General features: G+C 30.1%; 1 protein-coding gene and 1 pseudogene across 1 annotated transcript; one reads left to right on the forward strand and one right to left on the reverse strand.

Annotated features, from left to right (window-relative positions):
- The first annotated feature begins 277 nt into the window (after positions 1-277).
- Positions 278-5,634, forward strand: LOC114370090 (annotated as a pseudogene).
- Positions 5,635-12,840: 7,206 nt separating this feature from the next.
- LOC114370505 (gibberellin 2-beta-dioxygenase 2-like) lies at positions 12,841-17,114 on the reverse strand. Its single transcript, XM_028327866.1, has 3 exons — positions 16,611-17,114; positions 13,706-14,108; positions 12,841-13,447 (listed from the first exon to the last, which is right to left on the reverse strand). The coding sequence occupies exons 1-3, from the start codon at positions 16,994-16,996 to the stop codon at positions 13,166-13,168; spliced, it is 1,071 nt and encodes a 356-aa protein (XP_028183667.1). The 5' UTR covers positions 16,997-17,114; the 3' UTR covers positions 12,841-13,165.
- Between the last annotated feature and the right edge of the window lie 10,709 nt (positions 17,115-27,823).

The raw sequence follows: 27,823 nt of genomic DNA on the forward strand, positions 1-27,823 counted from the left end.
TTTTAGGCATGTGGATAGGTATTAAATATTAAATTATTCTATTTAAAATTATAATTACAGTTATTAAGTAAGAAAAGAAGTTGATGTTTCAAAATGTATAGATAATAAATTCTCAGGCATTTTATATTTTTATAGAACCATATTTTGTTTAGAGAAAATGTGAGTGTGTGTATATAGATAAATCATAATACAAGAGGCATATAGAGGCCTTTCTAACTTAATTTGATATTTATTCAAGATTTAGCAGTACTTCAACATTGTGGCTCCTAAAACGACAATGAGAGTGAGTAATTTACAGAAGAAAAGGTAATGGGAGAGAAAATGATTTTTTTAATCTTTGCGGGAGTTCAAATTTTGGCTTAAATATTTTTTTATCCTAGACTTATGATTAAATTTTTGTTTTGGCCGAATATTGTTTTTAGCATTTTGGACTCTCACAAATTTTTTATTCTATTTTTATCCCTCTAATGTTATTTAAATCACCTTTCAAAGTGTAATCAAAGCAAGTTTTTAAAAAAAAACAAAAACAAAATTATTAGGGACCAAAATTTTGAAAAAAAATATTAAAAATTAAAGATAAAACATATATTTAAGCATTTTTTTCAAAAGACAAAGGAACGTGAGTAGACCATTTACTTTTCAATTATGAACCTTTTCTATTTCCTTTTAATTGGGAAATTAAAAAAGAACAAGTTCGTTTTTATTTTAAAAACTCATTACAAAGTTTGTTAGTTACTTATAACTTATAAGTTTCAATGTGGTCAATCGCAATTACATTTAATATCTATTTTGATCAGTTCATTTAATATCTATTTATATCTCAGGAAGGATTATTTTCAAGAGAATGTACCAAAATAACCAAGAGTTATTTATAAGCTCGGTTACTTATATCAATATTATACATGCACTACCCTTCTAAAAAGAATTCACTTTCTATGTAACCCCGACGTCATTTTCTTCCATTCCATTATTTTTTTTTTGTCAGTTTCACAGAAAAATAATTAATTTGTTATCCATTTTACCACCTTTTATATTGATTGTTTATACATATTTTAAAATCAAATGAAATCTTGTACAAGAGTGTGTATTAGTAAGGATATGTTAGAAAGTATGCATCATATTTCTCTCTTTTTACACATGACTACAAATGATAAATCATATTGCGTGACCAACATGCTTGATAAGCCTCATGCAATAAATATATAGTTTTTTATATAAGTTCTACCCCACGACTATTTGTTGCCTATACATGGAATTAATTATGTGTGTGCTATGTGCCTATATATGAAACAGGCCCTCCCACCACTACCATTTATACTTTTGGAAAATGGAATACAGCTGAGCTTCGGCAATTTTCTTCCTCCTGCTTCATTATTCCTTCACAGGGGATTAGGGGTCCCAGACTCCTTCCTCAATAGCCACCACCAAGTTTCTTATTTTGTTCTAGAAAATGCTTAGTGCCCACTAAACAATTGGTACAGCTCTAAGGGGGATGAAAAGAAAAAATAAATAAAAGGTTGGAATATCCTTCAACTTTATTGTCATGTGTTAGAGTGTTATTGTCATGTGTTAGTTACACTCTGTTGTTCGTTTTCCCGTAGATGAGGGTTAGTTTGGTAAATAATTAAGAGATCTCTTGTTTTATGTGATTTTTTTTAGACAAAATTATATTTTTGGTTCTCTTAGTTGTCTCTAATTTCGATTTTAGTCTTCTTCTAAATTTATTTACGAATTTAGTTTCTAATTATGTAAAATCACGTGCAAATGTAATTCTCAAGCCAAATTTAAACGTTGATCGTCACTTGTCACGTTCTTTTGAGTGGAGACAGTTAACATATATTTTTTTATGTCAGTTAGTTCAAATCTAAATTTGAAAATCACATTTACAAAATTTGATAAATTGGATGACTAAATTCATGAATAAATTTTAAAAAGAATTAAAATTAAAATAAAAAATAATTAAGAGGATCAAAAATATAATTTTACTTTAGTGACATCTTAACTTACGAGTTATAATATATATATATATATATATATATACTAACAATACCATGGTTGCCAAATCCCATTAAGTCATAATTCTATTTCTTCTTTCATTATTATACATTACATCCAGCTATACTCATACACAGGCTGATTTTGACAAATGGGTATCAAGGAATGTCAAGAATTATCAGAAAAGGAACATTTTGGAAGCCAAATTGAAAGTCGCTGCACCTGGTCCAGATTTGAAGCTGACGCAGGCTGAGAATAACAAAGTTAGCATAAGATCGAGTTAGCCAAGATGGTACTGGTGACTTCAAGACCATTACAGAAGCTCTTAATAGCATTCCACCACGCAACACAAGGAGAGTTATAGTATCGATCGCACCGGGTGTTTATAGGTACTACGTTACAGTCTCATCTATATAATATATATATAATTTCGTGAAAAGATATATATTTCATTAATTTTAAAAATCTCTTACATTATTTTATATAGTAGCTACTCATATTCATATAAGTCACAACATTGAATTGAAATTAATTGTTTAGGGAGAAGGTGATGATCCCCAAAACATTGCCTTTTATTACATTGTTAGGGGACGCCGGGGATCCACCAACCATTACCGGAAATGATACAGCATCTGTCTCCGGAAGGACGTTCCAGAGTGCAACTGTGGTGTAGATGCGAGCCATTTTGTGGCCATCAACATAAAATTTGAGGTATGCACGCAAACTTCTTTAATTAATGCTAAAATGACGTTTCATTAATTTTAATTCTATTGATAACTAATTTCAATTAAAGAATTTGACTCATCATTAGTCAGATTTTTTTTTTCATTCATATTTTTTTTTCTTTATAGCTCAGATTAACGATTTATTTATTGATTGATGATGCATTTTATTAAAAAATAAATTGATAGATATCAATATGAATACAATATTGCAATTTTTGTCTCTAAGAAAAAAATTGGTATCAGTATCCACGATCAGGCCAGTGTGATCACCTTCAAAAAAAATATTATTATAAAAACATTAAGGTTAATTATAAAAAATAGAATTTACACGGTATACAAAAATTCACACAGTCAGTATATTCTAATTAAATTATAAAATGTAACAAAATGAAAAATTTTAGTTAATTAAAAGTAAAATGAAACGTAAAATAAACAAATAAACATACATTTGTGTTCACACAAACGTATATGTATCGCATAAAAAAACACAAACGTATTTTTTTTTACAGTATTTTTTTACATCTCACACACAAACGTATTTTTTTTAATGAGTTAATCATTTTTTTATGAGTCACACACACAAACGTATATAAGATTTAACGAGAGTTAGTTTCATTTCACATGTGAATGAGAAAAATAAATATCAATTATTAGATTTTATCATAAATGATTAAAATTAAAATATTAGACTAAATCTAGAAATTTTCACATAATTTAATATTTTATCAATTAACTTTATCTCAAAATACAATATACTTTTTAGAATATAAGTAAATGTTCGTATTAATTATTTATCTAAAATTTTACATAGATTTTATCACATGATTCGACAGTTGGATTTGTAAACCTTTAAATTTAGAAGAAAAAAAGCTATTAAGAGAGTAAAAAAAAACTTATACTCTCATATTAAGTTGATTCATATATTAATATATAATATATGGATTTGTGAACTTACATCTTTTATAATTATTTAGAAGGAATATGTAAATCTGAATAAAAAAGAAAATTCTGAATAAAGAAAGAATGGATATTTTAATAAGTAATAATTATAATTTTTTAAAATATATTAAATGTGTAGTTCGGTAACGTACTTGAAAATTCTGTTAATAATCCATAATTGTTATTTTGGAGTTAATTTAAAAAGAAGAGAGCAAACAAACGAACATAGAGATTTCACTAAAACATATATAATTTTTAACAATATTTTTTTGTTTAATAACTATTAAAAAAGTTACTAAAAGTTTTTGATCAAATATGAATAAATGTTTGTGATATTTTATGAAGTGTATAATTCATATATACAGTGAAAATATGAAATGGAAAAAAATAATTTTGTTGGTGGAGGATGGTAAATTATTGTGTGCATGCTAAAACAGAATAGTGGTCCGCATGTAATTGGAAGGAAGGGAGAAGAAGCATCTCAGGAAGCAAAGCTGGTTTCTACAATTGCAGTTTCTAGGGATCTCAAGACACTCTCTATGATCACAAAGGCCTTCATTACTTCAACAACTGCTCTATTCAAGGTCCCTTTACCAGGTCTTCTTTATGTTTTTTAGCACTGCAATTCTAGCCCAATATGCCTCCCGGCCCAATCAAACTTACTCATCATCATTTTATTATTTTCTTAAGAAATAATTAGCTACACTATGTATAAATTTTTTATTTCATTTTTTAAACATATTCTTTATTGTTAGAGTTTAATTGTTACACATAATTAGTGTAATGTAAACAAAAAAAATCAGTCTAAAACATTTTACACTATCAGTCCATTAAAAATAATCATTACTATGACTTTTAAAATAATTATTATAAAAATCAATAAATTTATTATATATAATAGTATATAATTAAATAATAATATAAAATTAAGTTATATTATTAATCATAATTTATTTTATTATTATTATTATTATTATCTTCTGAAGTTTACTTAAAAAATGCAAAATTTTGTTAACCCCACTTGCCTTTTTTTTTTTTTTTGATAAATTTCACTCATAATTTTACACTACCAAGTATTAATAGTAAAAATATGTTAAAAATATTGTGTTAGATAATGTATGGATGTTACACCATTTACTCTTCTATTTTCATACTAGCATGAACTTTTGTTGGTTAGTTAATTTACCATTGGTAAGTTTTTTATTGAATTGGCAAGCAGAATTGCTATCTAAATTCCACAACCAGGAAGGTGGCTTCCATCACTGCTCAAAAGCGTACCAATTCGTCATTGGAGAGTGGATTCTCATTCAAAAACTGCACAGTAATAGGTAGTGGGCAGGTTTATCTCGGAAGAGCATGGGGAGATTATTCCAGAGTTGTTTTCTCTTACACCTTCATGGACAACATAGTTCTCGCCAAAGGATGGAGTGATTGGGGTGACCAAAAGCGTGACTCGTTAGTTCAATATTACATCGCACCACACTTGGAATCCTACGTTTTCTTAATACAAAATTACATAATGAAGGGTTAATTTTGTGTTTCATTGGTTTGTGTATTAATTTCAGGAGAGTATATTATGGAGAATACAAGTGTAGTGGACCAGGAGCTAACTTGGCTGGAAGAGTGCCATGGACACGGGTGCTTACGGATGAAGAGGCCAAGCCTTTTATTGAGATGCAATTCATTGAAGGGGACACTTGGCTTATTAGCCCCTAAACAATTATAAATTATTAGATGCTTCAGAATCATCCATAATCTCAATCAATAATCATACTCAGACGATACCTAAGCAACATATAAAAATAAAAAGATGGAGACTTGAAAATTATGTTATAAATTTAATATGTATTTACAAATTAATAATACCCTATTTCTGAATTTTCGCTATTCATCAATGCTAGATTATTTACAAATAATCGTTTACGTTGCTCTAATTAACTACTAGAAAATAAGAGCACTACATTCATTCATGTATGTCGCACCAAGCCTTGTTGCTTACATTACATGTGTTCCTTAATGTTTAATACTGTTTATGATGGAATAAAGACCAATGTTAGCACAATGAAACACCACACGCGTGCGCAATGCTAATTAAACCAGCTTTATACCCATCAATGTACGGAAAAGAAAAGCATTAAATTTTATCTTCTAGCTTGTGAGATATGAATTGACAACATGATGTAGCAAGAGTAACCAAGAAACACAAACATAATGTAGTAGAATAAGACAGGGAAGATAATTTTAAGGCCAAATGCAACACTCAGCTAATTTCCAGTGTTTGGTCTACTCTATGTGATCACTGAAGAAACTCCAGAAGCCATCAAGGTTGTCCATGCCTATGGATGCTTTCCCAGCTGGTTTCTTCACCTCAATAATGTGTGTCAAGTCTTTTGTCTCTTTTTCTTTCCACGTTGGACTCTGTGGCACAAGTTCATGGTGACAACATCTTATCAAGGCTTCTAGTAATAGCAAGATTGAAGCCATTAGTAGACTAGAGATGGGACATTTGATTTGAAGGCTTTGCTAGCTAGAAATAGATGAGAAATATCAGATATATATCAAGTTCTGCCCTTCACCCTTACATGTTTTTAATATCAAATTTGAAGAAAAGTTTGTTCTTTCTTTTGTAGAAATAAAAAATCTGGATTGCTTATGAAATTAAACAATCATAAATATCACATTTAAGTCAGGTCTTCAACGGCTCTTTCATTTTCTTGCCAAATTATGACAATTAATGTAAAATGTAATAATGGATTTGGATCGTTCGAACCAGAAGTTTATATAAAATTGTTAGTTGGTGCGTGTTTAATTTGGTGAACAAAAATAGAAAATTCAAGAGCAGTTTATCCGTTGTTAATTGATGCCTTAAGAAATGCTTTGAAGACTAGACTAAACTGTTCCTCCAAGTTATGCAATGAGTTTGACATCTAAAATAGAAAGATATTATAAACTATGGGCAAGTTCATTATATTGCATGACCTTGCTGAAACTAACACCAAAAAACTTCCCACAAACACATGTACACTTGGCTTGTGATTAATGGCTTAGAGTAAGAATTTCTTTTTCTCTCGTCGACAGCATTTGCCTGAAATTTAAGTTTAACAACTTTGAAAATGATTTGTTATCGTTAAAAAATGGACATTAACAAAAAGAAATATAAATGATGATTGCCATCATCCCCAATAAGTTGTTACCCGCGCTACATTTTTGTTTTATAAATTTCTTTTGTACTACTTCAAAGATCATGGCAATAGTTGCATGAAAAAATTACTGTCCACCAACCGTATGCAATTTGGGAACTGAATCTACCCAAGATAGTATAGAGAAAATCTTCTTTCAGGTCAGTGTCTAGCTACACCTACCATTTTTGGTTAATTCAAGCATGCATCGTAAAGGGTTGATGCAACAACTGTGACTTAATTCTTCGTCAAATTAGTCGGTAAGACCGAAATTAGACAAGCAAAACTTCACTATCAGGCCTTCTTTCTTTTTGTTTAATTTACAATTGGTGTTTGCTTGTGATCGTGTGGCTGGAAGTGTTTGAATCATATTCATATGGAATATTACTCTTCAACCAATAAAAAAAATGATCAAATGACAATGACACTAAAACCATTTGCATACTTGAGTCACGACCACTAAAGCTGAAATGTTGGTAAATGTGATTTTCCTAAGTAAATCATCAGCCTAATCAAATCTTATTGTTGTCAACGAGTTGGCAATAATGACTGTTTGCATGATAACTGGTCTCAAACCGAGTCTTACTAAAAGGCTTGAAACGTGAAGAAGGGATTATCTTCATTGTTCCCTTAACATGAGGCCTTCTTGAGTAAATTGCTTAGGTCTTAATCTTGATGTGCTGCACTTTTTATGTACAGAATCTTTCGCATTAGATAGTGATGTCTTGAGGCTGAGAGAGCAAAACACCATTGGTGTGAAGCCACTACAAGAAAAAAGGGTATTTGTAACAACAGTTTTTGTTAGCAAATATTTAATATTGATGTAAAAATTACTTTTGCCAGCGAGAAAATTGTTTGTTGTTGCAGTTCGCTGCAATAACATCTGGTGTGAAAAATTTTGCAGCAACATTTTAATGTCGTTACCACTCCTAATGTTTTTGCAACGAAAGTTTCTGCTGTTACTACTAACACTTTAGCAACAAAATTTTTTGTTGTCACTAATGTTTTCACAACACAAATTTTCCTGTTAGTATACATGTTTTTACAATAAAGATTTTGTAGTGATTACTTTTGTTTTCAACAAACATTATTGTTGACACTACTACTTTCACGGACATTCACTTAATATTTTCACAACACAACTTTTTCCAGCCACCTAGGGTTTCTCAACAAAAGTTTTCGCTGCTCCTACACTCAGAAAAGGCTGAACGATGATACATGCTATCTTGCTTTTAAATAAGCTAAACTAAGAACAAGCTTATAAAAGGTTATAATTTACATATACTCATATATTACAAACATCTATTTGACACTTATGTTATTTTTAATTTTTATTTTTTTCTTTCTATCAAATTATATTACCTATTAAAAACACATTTTTCTCTCTTCTATCTCTTCTTATCATAAAAGTGTTTAAAAAAAATCAAACTTTAAAGCAATCAAAAAACCTTGTAGACTTAACATGCTGGACTATTTAAGTAAATATTGTTGAAACCAAAGACATAAAAAGATGTCTAAGTCCCTAAAAATTTCATAATTTTGATGATAACAAATAATACGTTCAAAGTGCTATATAAATGAATTTGCATCCAAAAGCATATTCATAAACTATCAGCATCTAACACTTTGTTTTTCATCTAACGTTTTTAAGAAAACTTAATTACACTTTGGTTTAGATATTCACTTAAATATGTTCTGTCCCTACAATTGCCCCCCTTGGATCCAATCCTGTCTTGTATTCTCTCTCTATTTTTTAAATATGCTCTTTGAACTTGAAAAACAAGCTATACATCAAGGCTCGGTACAAGAAGAAAATTAAAGTGAGTATAAGCAAAAACAGTAATACAAGTCTTCAAAGAGTGTCACTGCTACTTTTTTTTTCCTCCTATGCAAAAATAGACACGTCAAATGAAGTAACGCACCAAACTTTCCATGCACTAAATGAAGTATTCTTAGAACGGAAATAAATTCAAGGGATTTATCTCACAAATGATACATCATCATTCCAGCTTATATAAAGACCCAAAGAAAAGATTAAAAGTAATAAGTTTAACGATTATATTGGATAAAAACCTTATACTTTGATACAGTCTTTTGGATGAAACAATCTGTGCTCTTATTAGGTGGGTTCTTAAAATTAAAATTAAAAATTGTTTTTAACTAAGTTTATTATTGGAAAAAGATGACACGAATACCACGTTGTAAGAATTGTTCTTATTTAAAAAGCAGTTTTTTTTTAAAAGGATTAAGAAGCAGTTTTTAACTGTTAAAAATAATTAAGAGGTAATTATTGTGATGTATTTAAAGAAATATAAAAAGTGAAATAATTTGTGGGACTCATTTTAAGATCTTAAAGAATTATACATTTAAAATGAAAGGTTGCTAAAATTCTTAAAACTGATATGACATAATAAAACTTTATCCAAAAAATAATATATAAAATTAAGCTAAAAGTAACGTAAACATAAAAATATTAAATTACAAAAGATTACGCATATTTTAAAGTATACATGAATCATAGTAAATATAATAAAATGATAAATTTTATCTAATTATTATGATATTTCAATCTATTTTAGCATAAAAATTTGAAAAGTAAAACTAAAAAAAAGTTATGAACTACAGATAAAAGTATATGAAGTATTATGAGATATTTCACATATAAATATAGACATAGACATGTATTACAAAAAGGACATGACACAATTAGTACTTAAAAAGGATGCGTGTTTCCTTCCTAGCCAATAATATCTCGAAGTGCCAGTTAATTATACTGCTTGATAGGAAGCAAGAGTTTGGTCCAAGCCAGAGGCTGTACCAAGACGTAAAAACCAACAGTAGTAATCTGAAAAAACAAACAACAACAATAACAAGCAACCCCGAGACAGAAATGAAAAGACCTCAATTTCTTATGTGACCACAAGATAGATCAATAGAGCTAGCTAGCTGCAATAGCAACGAACCGGACCCCCACCCCCGCCAAATCAATGCAGCAATCAAAACACTACTACAACTGTCCGTGATCATTCATAACTGTGATCTTGTCCTCTCTACTTGTCATCTACCACGAACCCACCTCCACCTCAGAACATATAGCTCAAGCTTTGCCACTTCCATGTATTTTTTTTTTTATGGGCATATGCTAGTTTTTTGTTAGAATAGGTGATCAAAGCCACGACCTTCTCTCTTTTTTCTCTTCTTCATTAACCATTCAACTCATCTTATATCTCCTGGTCACTTTAATATATAATATGGGACTTACTTCAAAGTTCAAAGTGCCAAAGGACCACAATTTTCACCCTCTGCGCTACCTAGTAGCTAGCTCAAACAGATTCCCTCATTTTTCAAAGTACGTACTACAATATATGTATGTCATGACTGACTGGACCCGTTGCAGCTAGCTCCTACATTATTGCTGCCTGCAGTATAAGTCTAGTGATCCGTAATTCAACAAGTCTGTTGCCCAAGCTTCAAATTTTACATCTAATTCAATGGTTTTATATTTGATATCTCTAGATTTTTTAGGTAACCATCCAGTATTCCCAAGCCAAAAAAATCAGAGACTAAAATCACTTGAGTGTTGAGTTTCTGTTCAAAAACAGAATAGGTTGTAGTATTGAACATAAATAGCTGAAGGAGCCAACAGAAGTGTTGTAGAACGAAACTAGCAACCATACACATACCAAGATGGAGCAAAAACTGATTTGTTGTATTTCAGTTATGCAACATATGCAAAGTGTTACAATGAGCGTTTAAATACAATAGCTATAAAAGTTTTCGATTGGGCAGAGCAGAAAGCAATTATGACTAATGTGCAAAAATAATTCAAGCAACCCATTTTAGAATGCAAGCAATTTGATTGTATCATGTCTTGCAATTAGAGCAAATGTATAAAAAATATCAACACCATGTTCCTAAAATTAACCTTTTTACCACCAAATCTAACTGAGTTTTTTCATAAACCCATCAAAATTAAGTTTAGTTATACAGACTCACATAACACTAATTACCTTTTGATTATTTGGTCTGTTTACCAATTGCCAAATATTTGGTTTTCTCTATCATATTGATATTCTCTTGTATGAAAACTCTCCATCCTTCTATTTCAGCAACTTCAACATTCATTCAGTTGTAGCTAAATTGAATCTAACATAGATGTCATTTAAGGTTTTGGTAACTTTCATTAGAATAATGTCACTGTCATAATTTTCTCCTTCATCTCAGAAGTTTCCTCTTACAAATTGTCTTTTCTAGGCAGTCCCTTACTTAAGCCTTCAACTTAACATTTCTCCCAATTCCATTTTGATAGCTCATCAAATTTCACATATTTGCTGACAGTAATTCTTTTAGTGTCTAATTCGTGGTCATACACTGGTCAAATAATAATAAAACTACAATTGATCATCTCTCAAGGATATCTGATTGTTACTGGAAAAAATAAAAGGTTGATTTAAGAACAAAAACATATTGTAAATAGAAATAGAAACCAATTCAATAAAAATGACCAATCCATTTCTTCAACATCAAAATTCTTGATTCAATTGTATTTTGACCCTGAATTCAACCAATTAAGCATCAATAATTTCAATAGAATATCCACTGAATTAAGCAGCCAAAATTTAATTAATTTAGGTTTGACAATCAAGTGCCTGCCTTCTAAGTCACCAAACCAATTTCTAAATCGATCATTTTTTTTAATCAAATCGTTGATTAAGCATCAAAGACCCTATCAATCTCAATTTGAGTATGACAAATCATGCATCACGGTCCCTGATCAAGAATACAAACCCAAATTTAGATGATGACGCATCAACCCAAAAGAATTCGCAATCAAGATTTATAGAAAATGAAAAATATTGATAGAGAAATAATATAAACTAGAATTGATAAGCAGTTTAAAACTAAACCTCAATATCTAAAAAGAAATCTCAAATGGGTAATATACCCAAGCGAGAAATAAAGCACAAAACAAACTGTAAAGGATCTCTTATCAAAGGTCCTAAAAATAGGTTTAAATAGAGTATATCAAGGATAAATTAAGACCTTAGCCTGAAATTGGAGCTCATTAGTGTTTTAGTAAGAGCTTAAATACAAAACCTATTAAATCCCCTTATCAAGTAGAGCAAAAAGTAATTAGAATAATGTGCAAAATTAAACATCATTAGCCTTCAACTAGTTGTTACAAACACAAGCAACCATTAATCAACTTTAGAAGCGATTTGAAACTATAGAGAAAATATTTTAATTTAAAAATCTCAAATTCTAACACATTCATTGAAGGTTTTTCTTTGTAACAACACTAATTGAAGTGGTCGATTTCTTCTAATAAATATTAAATATTTTTCCATACACGTATAAATATAAAAATCAAACATCTAATCATATGCTTAAGAATGGCTATCTATTAATTATACCAGACCATCGTTAATGGAAACTTCAACTAGTTGTGAGACTCCAAGTGCCATGTGAAACCTGTTAAATTAATTGTCAAAGGAGCAAATTCAGAAGTTTCATCTCAACTACGGGGAGCTGTGGCTTTTTGATTGGTCAAGAGCTAGTTATGTACAGTAGACAGAAGAGATCTGGTTTCTGCTCTCCGTCAAAATTAAGTTGACTTTCAAATTCAAATAGCTGGCTTTCTTTCCTTTGTCAGTGTCAACAAAGACCAGAATATCAGTCTCCGGTTGCATCATAGATTGACTTTTACAATTTTAAATGCAAAACTAAACATGCTAGCACGTTATACTTATTCAACAAAAAAGATTCCAACTTTTTCAACACGTACAAATCAAGTGATCAATTAAACATTATTTTTTTTAATAAGCTTTAACATAAACTTGTTAAAAAACCATGTTGAAAGTTTTTAAATGGTACTAAAAATTACTCTACCTGAATTCCTTTAAACATTGTCAAACTTTGGGGGTAATAAAAAATACAAATAGAAGCTATATTTTAAAACTTTACGCATTTTTTAGATCCGGTGGCTCTGTACCATGATGGCCTTGAGCTAATAACTTTGCTTAAAATAAATATATAAATGATGGTGCTGCAGAATTCATATTAGGTCATAATTCGCTATGTCAAAATACCCTTGTATAGGAATTCAAAGGTTGCCTATATTTTACAACAGTACCAACTATATAGGTAGATTTTTCCCCCCAATGTAAGTCACTAATGGCGACCTTATAAAACTATAAAGGCTGTAAAACAAGAGAAAGAAAGAAAAATAAGGGGCTATATATGAAACACTCGAATTAACTATTGACAAACACAACATATTAATTAGGTGGTGGAAGAATATCAACAATGAATAATGCGATCAAAGTGTCAGGTTGAAGCAGGTGCGATGAGATGGGTATCTTGTTGTCGTTGGATCTTGAAGAGGTCAAGGCGAGCGTCTCCCAATCTTAGAGAATATGCTGCCTGCTTGTATTGGGCCCAGGTGAAGGGCTTATAGAGACTTGGATTGTGGGGTGTCACCATCTTCGGCAGTGGAGTGATCCACCAATTCAGCGGTGGTGCTGCAAAGTACATCATTGACATTCTGGCCTTTGTTGTGTTCGTCAACACCCTGTGTCTCACGCTTACAAACCTTCCATTTGTCAAAACCTTTACAAACATATCAAAACAATTTGTCACCACATTGTTGCTAGGAAAATGATGTTCATGAATATTTTTTTTAAAAAGTCTCATCCATAAGGCATGTCTATTGTGGGGGAATACATTCAATTATGCATAAATTAGTCAAGTTATAATTAGGATAAATTGTGATTTTCCTCCATCAAAGTTTTGAAAAATATTTATTAATTTTCTTAGTTTCAAGTAATCGTGGTTGTGAGTGTGATATTGAGTTGATTAGAAACCAACCTGCAAGGCATCACCAACCATAACGAAGAATTCATTGGGGTCAGGGGGGACAGGGATCCACAAGCCATCGTGGGTGGAAATCTGAAGGCCATCAACGTTGTTGGACCGCATGATGGTCAAGATCTGAGGGTCAGAATGCTCTCCAAAGCCAATATTGTTGTTGTTGTTATTATTATTTTCGCTCTGGAGTTGATGTGCCTCAAGTTTGGACGTGTCCCAATTCTTGGTGCCCTTTAGGCTCACGGGAGGGTATTGATTGATCCTTAGGAGTGAGTCACTATGGACGTCTCTGATGAGCTTGCTGAGTGAGAACTTGTCTTGGACCCACAAACCCTCCTCCACCATATCGAGAACCTCACATGTTAGTTCTTTAACTGCTTCTATGTAATCATTCACGGCACAACTGCAAAATCGAAGGCCAGAAAATTAATATAGGGTCATCACTCACGGTATATTAATTTGTATCGTGTAATTTTTCGCACCCAGGTTACAAAGAAGATACCTTTAATACACTGAAACAAACGTCTTTTCCTATGTTACCAAATACTAGCAGGCAAAGACACATGGAGGGTCATATGATGCACAACATTATTTTTCGTTTTTAAGTAGGAAAAAAAGTATTCTTCTTTCTGTATTCTTGATTTGATTGTGAGTTGTTGGTTTCTATGTGACTGTGTTAGCCCAATATTTGGTCCATTTTCTTATACTGAAATGAAGATACATGATCACTGGCTTAGTACGTACATGCTAGGAAAAGTAGGCAACGTGGCTCCACAATATGAAGAAAGACCAATACTAGTCATAGCACAAATAACAGAAGTTGTTAACATGGTTTTGCTGTGCTAACCGAAGGCTATAACCACATGTTGTATTTGTAGCCTTTTCGGGTCACTCACAATTCTGCCTAGCTAAAAGATAAGAAATTTGAAGCCAAAGTTAGCGCGTGATTTTCTTACAGAAGATAAGTTTAAGTACTTGCTACCTATATACTATGTAAAAAAAAAAGGTACTTGCTACCTATAAAATGCCACCAAGTAGATCCCATTTTCAAATACAAGTAACTAGTGTGTGCTTGGAATGATTTTGGATAGTACAAAATCAGGTTATAATCTTAGATAAATGTTGATATTAGTTCTATACTATGAGGAATTTAGTTGAATTTTTTTAAGTAATTTTTATATTAAATATAAAAATACAAAATTTTACAACAGAGTTACTTTAAAGATAAAAACATTTAAACATAAAAAAATTTATGTCACAATTAATTTTAAATAAAATCAATTTTTGTGAAATCACTGCCACATAATGACTTGCCGTAAACCCAATATCGTGTTATTATTACTATGGTTCTATGTGTTGGGCCCACCACTCGTAGACAGGTGCTCCATAAAACCAAAACAGTTTTATCTGCGGCCGAATGTGCCATGCATTTTAAAGAAGAAACATGACACATAGACGCCCATTTATAGATAAATTAAGGAGGTGGAAAAAACAAAAAAGAGAAGCAGAAAAAACCTTTAAAAAATGTGATATGCTCAAAAGAGAAACAGATGAATATATTATACGGGTATATGAATATACTTTTTGTGTAAAAAATCATTATTAATTTTAATGTTAAAGATGCTGCTTGATGAACCATTATAAAAAAAGTTACATAAAAATACACGATAATTCTTATATACTGGTATCACGGTATTTTGAAATGTGTACAATTTATTAATTTAAAGTTTAAAACCAGAGAATTCAACTACAAATCAAACAGGGTTTGTACTCCCAAGAAAAATAATTTACAAGGGTTGTTCGGCACAGCCATTTTTTGTGCACGTGTTGCTTATACCTTTTCAACCCAAATATTCATATTTAATGGATAGAAAGTTAATAAAAAAAGCTAGCATAATTGTTGTTATTTTACTTTATTGGTTATACACGGAAAGTGGTAGACAGAGCCTATTAAATTATATGTATAATTAACTAAAAGAAACCAAGATGATGATCAATATGAATAGAAGCCTAGATGGATCCCTCCCCTAATCGATCGGAGTGGTCTCCAACTAACGAAAAAATGTGTAGAAATCTTTACCAAACACCAAGTAGCCGAATCAACCACAATAAACTGCATAAATGCACTGATTCGAAAATGGTAAGGTGAGGCAAATTGAGTTTTTTTTTTTTTTAGAATAAAAATGATGAGCTTGTTAAATATTGAAGGAATTGTAAAATTCTGTAGCATGCACATAAAATTTACAATATAAAGGCAAGATGTCCCTGTCAAGGACACAAGCTAGCCCCAATGATATTATCAAGTTTCCTAAATAAACTTTTTTTTTCATCAATCATTTTGGGAAAATCTCGTCATAATAAATTCTACTGTTTATATCAACCACCCAGAATAAATTGTGTTCGTTTTAATTCATTCCAACCCTGTGAAATGTTATCTCAATATGGAAATATATCACCAAAAAAAGGAAAATGAAAGTTATATCCATTTCGTCAGAGCTAGAGACTCAAGCACCTACCAGCTTGGCTCTTAAGAAACACAAACAGATAAGGGCTTGGTCCCTACCCTACATCCTCACGGACCCCCCCCCCCCCCCCGGCTCTCTACCTATCTCTCTCACACACATGCCAATATACAGTAATTATTATATAATTTATATATATTCCAATAGTAAAGCTTATAAAAACGGTGTTATTTTCTTATCCGTATGAATCGAACTTAGTTACTTAGAGATTTATTTACAACATTTCACGCATGCCGCTTAAACTGTGTTACTATTTTCATCACGTATTATTAATTATGATATGAAAGATGTAACGCAAATATGGAATCCGTTATGTGTTGAAGTTGTTGAGAGAAGAAAGGAATTGAAATAGTAGAAGAGTAGTACAATTAATGAGTGAGTACCTGAACTTAGTAGGGTCATTTGCTATGGTTTTGGATCTCTCAGATATGGAAAGAGGGTTGGTATGAAGGAGGAGATACTCGAGGTGACCCATATCGCCATTGGGGCCAATATTTCTGCAACCATAGCCAAAAGGATTGGCAGGGCCAGCTTGGCGCTTCTCCGAGGAGGTTTTGGAGAAAAACTCCTTTCCCTCCTCTTCCAATCTTGCAATGACCTCTTTTTGCACACTGTGGTTCACCACCTTGAAGAAACCATATTCCTCACATGCTTTCACCACCAGTTCCGACAACTTGGACCTTTCCATTGAAAGGTCTATTGTCGGAACTCCCATGGCCTTTGTTTTCTTGGTTCTTACCATCATGGATGTTGGACAAGGCGCAACCATTGCTATATATATATCGAAGAAATATATCTATATATATTTTGATCGATACAGAAATTATCAAATGAATTGCTAGCTTATACAACTAATATTATGAGACTCAGGAGAGGGGTGTAGGTTTTTGGTTGGAGAAAGGTGGCATCATAGATCATCTTTATATACTTGACAAGTAAGGGGGTGGGAATGGGAGAGAATGAGAAGAAGGAAAAAATGTCATGTTTAAATTTTAATATTTTTTTATTAAAATCAATTAAATTATTACGTGCAGGACCGACATGGGGTATGGTGATTAATTAACATATTTTTTTTATATAGAGAGCAATGATATTTTATATATATAACAATAAGAAATTGATACATTAAATCTTATGTTTATTTAAGGTGGCGTGGATTTTGTAGACAAGACAGTCCAAGATGGGTGAAAAAAGCAAAAGGAATTATATAAACTTTGTGTGCATGAATTGATAGAAGAAATTGGTCAAGTCCGAAATCCTCCAATCCTAGCTATAGCCTCTTCGATAGTCTACACTAATTAAGACGAAATCTAAACAGAAAAATAATGAAATATTATAATGCAGCGGAGTAACTAACTAATCAGAATTAGTGTAAACAAGATCAATGTTCAACAAGTCATTAGCAGTAGAATAATTTATAGAAGACCTCAGATTTCTACTGTTACACTGTCACATTTATTTTATATTTTTGAGTAAGATTTGAAGGTAAGAAGTGGCCAGATTAGGTTTAGGTGAAAGAAAAATTAGAGACTTGGGAGCCAACTGGTAGCGGCTGTTTGCTGCCTTAATTGGACTCGGCTACTACCAAAGCTTTTCAGAACCGCGTGGTCTAAAAGGTGCTCTTGCCTGCTCTACATATGTTAGATATACGTGTTACGCGTATATTTTTGACTCGGCCACTTAATTCAAGCTTGCACTTTACAGCCCTGGGATCATTTTTATTAAATAAAATTATAGACCCGTGAATTCGTATAGTTTCTTTTATTGACCTTTTTGTTTTAATCTTTTAACTTGTAATATTTGTAGAATAAAATTTTTAACGTGTGATAAAACACATGTTATTAATAAAATGTAGAAAAATAAAAATTAAATTATATCTTCAATGATTGTTATGAAAAAGTTATATTATTTTGATTTTTTTAAGTTCTCATGACTCTCTCTACATGATGATATATTAGATGAATTGGAAAAAATAAGCTCACATCAAATATATGTTATATATAAATATTTTACTATCAAAATTATATTTAATAGTCATTATCACTCATTAGTGATTATTATTATCCATTAATAACTATTCAATTTAGTTTTTCAATCTTAAAACTGATGAATTTTTCATTTTTTAATAAGTTGAGACCAAAATTATTATATTTTTTCACGATTATAATTAATTAAATATTATACATGATCTTCTTCAAAAAACACCCAGAGTCAAGACTAGGTTGTTGGTTCAGTGGCACTGGTTTGGGCATTTGGCTGAAGGTTGAGTGAAAGACGCCACGACGCGAGACCCTTAGTTGAAGGTTTGAGGCCGAGAGTCATGTAAGTCTTCTTCCAAACTCGTTCCCCCTGTCTCTTTTTGTCTTGCAATCTCTCCCTGTTATTCTCTGTTTCTTTCTCTCACACTAACGGAAATTTACACCTGCTATATATCGAGTGCCACTGTGCCAGTAATTAGTTTCATACAGTTCTTGAATGCACACAAAAGATTATGTGATGTCTGCTGCATAACAGAACATGAACTATTCCTAGTGAGCTCTAAACATTGCTTTGATGGCTGATTTAAGCGTTATTTATTTAAATGTTTTAACTTTTTGAAAACTTATGCTTTGTAATAAACTAATAATATGAATTATGAATTTATTATCTTTTTGTTTGTAAAATGGTGTGCTTTGAATATATTAACTTGCATTTTTGTTTATAAAGTAAACACTCTTATTATTTTAAGTTTACGTAAATTTTTTTATTTTGATAATCTTAGATGTCATTAATTAGTCTTGAATCTTAATTATAATTAAAAAAAAACTAGTTAGAAAAAAAGATCTTATTAAAAGTGATATAAATTAGTTATTGACAAAATATGATTAAAAAATAAATTGTGTTGAAGGAACACAAGTTTAATATCAAATTTATCTTTTGGATAGATATATTAATAAATATTATGGTAGGATGTATCAGTAATATATTGTAACTAGTCAAAGTGGGCATGATGATGTTGGGTGGTGCTGAGAAACTAAAAACGGAGAATCTACTCTTTCTCTAATTTGCAGAAGACATTGTCGGGTATCCTTATTCTCTCAGGCTGTTTTTGTTGAAACATGTTCCTCTGTGGTTCAAAGTGAAACCATTTTAATTTGAGAGAAGTAGAAGGTTAATTATAGATCTCAACAAGTATATCATACAAACTTTAAACATATAGCAGGTGTTGCCCAGGCAGTGTTGGCCGTGAGAGGTTCAAATTTATTTTCTTTATTCATATTTAATTTTTATATTGAGAAGGTGGTGGCTTGTCAGATTTGGACCATGTTCTTTGGAGTCGGCCATGTTCCCCCACACTGTTTTTTTCGAACAAAGTTAATGGCCAAGCTTTTATATAAAGTCTATTTTTAACTAGACCAAGTTAGTATAAAGAGGAGTGAGAGTAAGGTCCTCTTTTTAACATATCTTTTTAGTGGTAAAAAAATATTAAAATTTATAAAATTATTAGGTATGAATATAGGATGTGTTCACCTCGAAAAACATTTACATATATATGTAGTCTTAAAAAAAACTAACATAAAAATAACTTAATCTTAGTTAATTACTCCAACCATTTCAAAAATATAAATAAGTAATTTCAATGTGAATGGATTTTGTGTTTGACAATTAATTTGTTGCATAAAGTAAATTTATTAACTATTATAAAGTAAAATTCAATATATTAATTATTTTTGTTAAGTTTTATTATTATTTTACTTCATTAAAGGAAAGCAATCAACCTATAGCCATTTCTCTCTGTTTTTAATTTTTTGTTCTTTCATAAAGCAAGCTCATGTCTATATATAATAAGTAATTGTACCTCATTCTGTTTCATTGATGCAAATAACAACTCGCGGATTTATTATACACTGCATCTTTATTTATATTTTTCTTGAGAATATATTGTAAAGTCACTGAATTATTTTATTTTTAATTTTATAAATACTCATTCTACTGCCACTATTTCTCTTACTCTCACATTATTATTGATGTTAATAACTTATTTATTAATTAGTACTACATTTTTATAGAACCAAACATGAAAATATAGTTGTATTAAGAATAAATATAAACTTTTTTATTCATAAGAATCAAATATATGTACCGAAAAATTTATAATAATTCACAACACATATTATTTAACTAATTAAACTAGACATTCTTAATAGAATAAATATAACTTAATGATATGCGTGAATTTATAGAATAATATAATTTTATCAAATAACAACTTACTAATAAGTTAATTATAAATTGATTTTTTGTCATCAATTTAGAATCCATGTAAAGTGAGTAAATTAAGTATAACTTTTAAAATATTTATTTTAAAAATTAACTATTTTTATTTATATACCTATTCCTAATTAAATAATAATGCAATTTTTTTTATCTTATCCATATATTTCATTTATTTTCATTTAGCTTATCATTGTATTATATTTAGGGTCAGTGTCTTAAAAATATTAGTTAAAGAATTAAAATAAAAAATATTTAATGTGAAGATCCTACGAAAGCCTAAAAAATAATAAATAATATAATTTTATATATTCTAATAAAAAATTAATTCTTTAACAAAAGTATCTTAAGAACCCTTATCAGCATTTTGCTTATATTTTATACTTTATAGTAAATGGTAAATGCTGGGACTGGAGTCTTTCTTGAATGTGGAAAGCAAGCAAGGACGAGAAGGGATGACAAGTACATATAATTATGAACCGCCCTTCTAAGATCACCCAGTAGGGTGAGTGTTGAAATATTCAACAGATGCCATGTGGCACCTTTTCGAGACGGATGTTCCCACTGGGTGGCCCATTCAAAAAGTGGCATAATCAACATTAATTTAATCTTTTCTCCTGCAAGAATCAAGATCATATTCATATATAATCGCCCATGGTAATGCTAATTCTGGGTTTTGAACTCATCCACAGACATTGCTCATTTAATTCATTTGTTATATGTTTTAATTTGATGGAACAGTGTTGATAATATATAATATCATATCTTCTAGTAAAATAATAAAACTTTATATCTCTTTCATTCAGATAATCAATATGTAGTAAGAAATTTGAGTACATTATAAATTTAATATTTATACCATCAATTCATATATTAATAAACTTTAGTAAAACTAACACCTCGAACTAGAAATCCACTCATAATATTCATGCAATAAATGAAGGCAACATGTTCGTAGTATTTACAAAACTACAAATATACTACTATAATAAAATTGTAATGTATGAATATGCAGTATATTACAATTAATACTATTTAATAAGCTGTTTTATTAAGCCATGAATATTCAATAAGTAATGAGACTATTGATTGATATTACGCATTAATTATATTCATAACCTTTTTAATCCAATACTTTTAAAAATTGTACTAAATAGACCCAATAAATAACCTCACAAGACTCGTGAAAAAAATTAAACCTCATAACCTTACATTCACCACCCCTAGCATTTTTATTATTATTTAATAAAAATACACACACCGGCCCAACAAAAATATTTAAGCAGCTGATCAATAAGCAGATGCTTCACATGCTCTAATTAAACATTTTCTCTAATGCGGACTACAGAAAAAGTACACGCTTAATAAGGTCAATTGACACTAGCACCTCATCTCCCTTGAAGATGCTATTAGAATCAAGACTTTTTGCCCAGTACTATTGTTCTCCCGTATCTGCAGATTTGAGTGAAATGATATACATGCATGTTTATGCTTCACCTCATTAATGCTGACCAAAGTCAAATTCAAATTGATAAAATGATCAAAACAATTTGAAATATGTCTCTCATACACAAGCAATATAATAGAAAGAAAGAAGAAAAGTTTGATGAAATTTGTGTGGAATCGGTGACAGACGCGAACATTTTGCCATGTGGCATTAGCCACCTGATGAGCAATGATTCTGCGTAAGTTACGGGAGGAGGTCTATTAGATTATTATATTAATTATATAAAATAAATGTATAACGTTGGTAAAGACAAGGTCTTTGACTCCTGAATACTCCTGGCTACCCCACCCGCAAGAATTGGTTATTTAAGAAATTCATTAAATAATTTTAAAATTGAGGAATATGCTGCAGGTGTTGACGTGAATTACTCTGCTACTTGCAATGGTAGGTAGAATATACTGATAATGGCCATCAAGTGGGGTGGCATTTTGATGATGACGATGATAACGACGATGGCGCAGTGATATATTATACTACTATATTCTTAATGCAGTTAGTTAATTACGAAAATGGTTTTAAAAATCTAGCCATTAGATAATGAAGAACATGCTATCTGCCGAAATAATTGGGACAAAAACGCCTTTTTCATCTCCAATCATATATTAATTATATATGCAACCTGCCACCCCCTTCCGGTTGCAGTTGCAGTTGGTAGTGTGCTCCACCCTTATCTGGTCGCTACCATGCTCCTTCTCACTATTTAATTTTGGTCCTCTTCTATTATTTTCTGGGTATATATATCTGGGGTGGGGTATCAAGCCTCTCTTTTTTAATATCTATTTTCAACTCAGTCATTTGGATGTCCCAAGATGTTTACCAACAAAATATATTATTTAATGAATATAATCATTAAGTATCATGTGAAAAATAATTTAATTTTAATGTGCTGATAGTAAAATACCAGTGAATAGAGTCATTGACATGAAAGTATTCTAGCTAGTAATCTTCAGTTAGAGTTTTAGATTGACATTTGTTTGGAAAATTTTCGTTTATAATTACTTTATTTGATTCAATTAGAATTGTTTCTTGTAAAAAAAAAAGATGTGGCTTTTATAAAATAAATATAAGCGATTTTTCCATTATCATGTACAATTAGAAATTGTCATTAATTATCTAAATTTATTATTTTTATAATAATTACTTAATGCATATGAATTAAATTCTAAATACGTAGGATAAATGAACAGATGAAATCGCGTCCTAATTATGGGTTTAGTATCTTTTATAGTATAAAGGCAATTTTGTCTTATAAACATTCAGTTAATAATTTTAAGAAACACGAATAATAATGCAATGAGAAATTAACTTTTAGAGGGAAAAAAAGTCAATTTTTTGGCTTCAATTTGAAATTTTCTCTCTTTTCTCGAACTAACAAAAGCTTAGTATTAATCTCTTAGATACTGAAGATAATTAATGAAGAGTAGTCCTTGGCTTAAGTTCTAGCTTGTTGTTCACATGTACCTTGAAGAAGGGCATGGCGGATTGTTAGCCTTGGATTCAGATTTCGGTCGAGAAGTAGATATTATTATACTAACAAAAATTTCTTCCGGCAGAAAAAAAAGATATGTGTTTAGTAAAATCTTGCACATTCTAATGATCACGTATCATGCATGACAAGTCTCGCAAATACTAATTCATTCATTTTATCAATTATTAGCTTATAAAATATGTATATATTCACTTCCCACCTCCGTCCTGCCGACATGTGTCATCAGGAATAATGAATAATGAAGTTCATTTATCTGTCTGTAAAGGGGGGAAATATTTGATAATATAATACCTTAACTTTTGTCTGAAGAATAACGATGTGGAAAACAACAACAAATGGAGACAGTTGCTTATGGACAACTACTGTTTGTGCAAATAGCTATATTGAAGTTGTTGACAGATGCCTATTGTTCAAGAGTAATAATAGTAAAATACTAAAGGTGTCTCTTCACACACTTAATTTTTACATTCCCAACTAATTAAAATTTACTTTAAATTGTTAAACCATTATTACAAAAATCATATATCTTATCATAAAAATTTATAATTAAATTACACTGGAATAAGCTTCTATATATTATAAGTATATTCTAATTTAATTCGTATAACAAATAATAAAATGTGAATTTAATTAAAATAAACTAACAGTGTATAAAAATTATATTATTATTACTATTAGTTACAGATTATCTTGTATAGTAAATTTGTTAATTTTTGTAATTAATTAATAGTGTAAAAGAAATTACATTGAAAATACAAAAAAAATACTAATAAACTCATAAAATGTTAGATACACATGCCGAATTAGAATAAAATGTTTAGAGAGCAAAATAAGATTTTTAAGGGAACCGAAGCTGTGTTTTATAAATTAAACAAAATTCAGGTTCTTGAGTGTTTACACAGCTTGAGTTGGATCCATTGTTCCCTATGATAAGTAATTCAACTATTCATGTACAGATGCTAAATGCATATTAAAAAAAGTTTTCTTTTTACCATACAAGCGCCTGCAATATTGAAGCAGAGTATACAAGGGCAATACAAGACAACATGGAATTGACAGCAAAAAATAAAATTAAGAGACAAATGTGATATATGAAAGGTTAGCTTGGAATATGACAATGAGAAGCAAAAGCCAAATACTCTGTCGTTTGGGTAAAAAAGAGGAAGTTTGTGTACAAAAATGAGTCAAGCATTGGAGGCTTTCTGTTGTGTCTTGTTGAGTGGACTCTTGTGCAAAGTTGAATCAAGAGCAGCTTACAACAGCTTTTTTGTGGAATTTGTGGCGTCATCTGATTTGAATTTTCTTTCACTAACTAACTAATATTTTTTAAAATAACTCAGGAGGCCTGCAAATGAAGATTTCAGACTTAAGTTATTTGTAATCTAAAATGTGCAAAGCCATCTATTCCGAATGCTTGCATGTGTTACAAATACAAGCCGTGTTACATTAAAATTAACTAGTTGGTTTTATTTATATATTTTTCAATTCGAGAGTCACATTACATTACAAACAAGTAACAACATTATTTATTCTGATGTTTCTCTCATTATTGGCGCGGCTATAATTGCTCTCATCAATCTTTTCTTCTGTTACAAAACGTTGTCCTGGTTCTTTTGATAAAATTATGATTGGAGAGAACTGTTGATAGAATTTTAATATATTTTTTATTTGGGGTCTGTGTGTTGACCTCCACGAAGAGGATAATGAGATTAAGAAAGAAAGGGAGCATAGTGTATGGTGGACCAAGCCATAAAACAATGGTGATCACCAAGAAACAGAAAACGAACCAGCCCAAAGAGACCGTATCTAAGGTGCATAGTGTCGTGAACGGGGACAGGGAGGACAGAATCGGGTGTAATACGTTGTTTATTAATCAAAACTAGAGTATCTAATTCAATAAATAAACTGTAATTTTAACCAAGTTACAGAACCTAAATTTTGTCCAGATAGAAGAAACTGGTTGAAACCAAGAAAAAATAAATTAGCTAGAGGATCTAAGATATAACAGTGGGTTTTAGTAATTTACAGTAATGTATAAACTTTATTCTGCACAGAAGCAGATCGGTCGTGATATTTATAAAATAAATATTCTAAATGTTAATATATATTTAGGATACTTATAAACATATGTCATTCAATTTATAATATTGATAAAGTAATGTAAAATCTCGTTAAATTTACATGAGGAAGAATATTTATTTAATAATTTATTTAATGAAAGAATTTATTTTGATATTAGTCTATCTAATTACTAGCGGGTTAGAGAATATTAGATCAAATTTTAAACTTGATTTCTAAAACTGATTCAATTAAATCTAAATCAATATTTTTCATTTATAAATTTGTCATGTCACTCATGTTTATATTTTTATTTCTTTAATAATTATAAGATTATCACAATTTATTATTTATGAAAATTATATTTAATTAAATATATTTTTTTTAGTAATTAAAATTGAGTAAAGTACACAAATATAATTATCAAGTTGTGCAAATTTACTTTTAAAATGTATATTAATAGAATTAGACTACTATTAATTATATAATGATATGCAAATTGGGAAATAGAAGGATACACTCTTTCAATAAACTTATAGGCTTAGATTTTATTATATCAGCATGCTTAATATTTAAAAAGCTACATAAATATATGATTTTAATATATTATAAATAATTACAAATATATATTAATTTAAATACATCCATTTATTAGGTTTAAAAGACTTTTTGAATAGACTAAACACTAACATATTTAACTAAATAAGTATTTATAAAAAGTTCTAGCTTAACTTATTTCTTAAACATTCATGGTCTAACCTAGTCTAATATAAGCTAAGTCATAAGTCCTATCAAACGACTTAACATATTTTTACTGACCCACTATAATCACTTCCCTATTAAGAAGACACAACATAATGTTTTTCAAACAATTAACTTAATTAGGAGGATTAGTTAATATAATGTATAAAGAATATCAATGTAATATTTTCAAAATAATTAAGATGGTTAGTGTTGGAATAGAGAAAATAGGAGAAATTTGTGTGAACTCATTTCCTCTAATTTATTGTCATTTTTAAAAAATAATTTGTTTTCATTAGAATGATTAAAATTTAACAAAATGGGCTATATAAACAATGATAGAAGGCAGTAAGGGAAAATATTTTTTTAAAAATTATTTTATGTTTTTTTAAAAGCTAAATTATTTTGTTATAATAAAATATTTTAATAATTAAACTTTAACATTGAATTGAAATGATAACTTTACCAAAACAAAAAGAAAATGACATGATAAACAAATATCGTTCAAAGAAACATGAGTATTGTTTGATTGTGTAAAAAAGAAATCTACACTAACCTTGCATAAAAATTAAAGTGAAGAAAATGTACATCCCTTCTCTTTTCCTGTCTCAAAAACTAATCCAATTATTTTCTTTCTTTCCTTCCCTGAATACGCAAAGAGGGATAATATGCAATATCTTGTTGCATGCGGTTCCTCTTCCTTTCTTCAGGGTTCCGCCACAACAGTTATCCTCTCCCCAGAATACGCAAATTCGGTTTGCTTAAGCCTCACTGTGCTCAGAGACAGCAGAGCCGAACAAGCCTGAGAACATCATGGCCTTCGGTGTCTCTTACACTTTTTGGCACTGGCTTCTTACTTGGTCCCTTCTCGATGCTGTAGGAGTCAGGTTCCACTCCACACAAACATTTGGGTTGGTTTTAAATTTCAACTTGCACTTTGCATATTACCATATTATTAGCTCAAATTTTTATTTTTAATCTATCTCTCCAAATTTATAGCTTCCTTTCTTGCTGGGGTTATTTTATTCCTCTGTTGATTTGCTTCAACTCTACCTAGACGAAAAGGTCTCGAACAGGGTTCAAGAGGCAACTTTAGCAAAGACAATTCTCTCGCCAATGTAAGTACCTACTGCATTATAGGTTTATAGTATGAAATGGAGAATGCAGAAAAAGTATGTATATATATATATATATATATATATATATATATATATATATATATATATATATATATATATATATATATGGGATTAATTATGATTTGAGTGCAATAAAATATCATGATTTCTTTTATTTTAATCCTTTTATAAAAAAAACTATTCATTTTAGTCCTTAGTTTAATAAAATGACATGGTTTATATCTTACTTAAGAAATTAAAAACACTTGTAATAAGCAAACTAAGACTATATCATTTTAGAGTCTAAGAACTAAAAATGTATCAAATATTTACAGAGATTAAAATAATAATAATAAAATCATGATATTTTCATAAATTAAAGTGATATTTAAACCTTATAGGGTTATCCAGTCCTAGATTGCTGGCGCT

Source organism: Glycine soja, chromosome 10, assembly GCF_004193775.1.
Source record: "Glycine soja cultivar W05 chromosome 10, ASM419377v2, whole genome shotgun sequence".
Lineage (NCBI taxonomy): Eukaryota > Viridiplantae > Streptophyta > Magnoliopsida > Fabales > Fabaceae > Glycine > Glycine soja.

Coding starts and splice junctions, on each gene's coding strand:
- LOC114370505 (XM_028327866.1), bottom strand. CDS start 16,996: ATGGTTGCGCCTTGTCCAACATCCATGATGGTAAGAACCAAGAAAACA. Junction 14,109..16,610: donor AATGACCCTACTAAGTTCAG/GTACTCACTCAT, acceptor TCGATTTTGCAG/TTGTGCCGTGAATGATTACA. Junction 13,448..13,705: donor TGGTTGGTGATGCCTTGCAG/GTTGGTTTCTAA, acceptor ATGTTTGTAAAG/GTTTTGACAAATGGAAGGTT.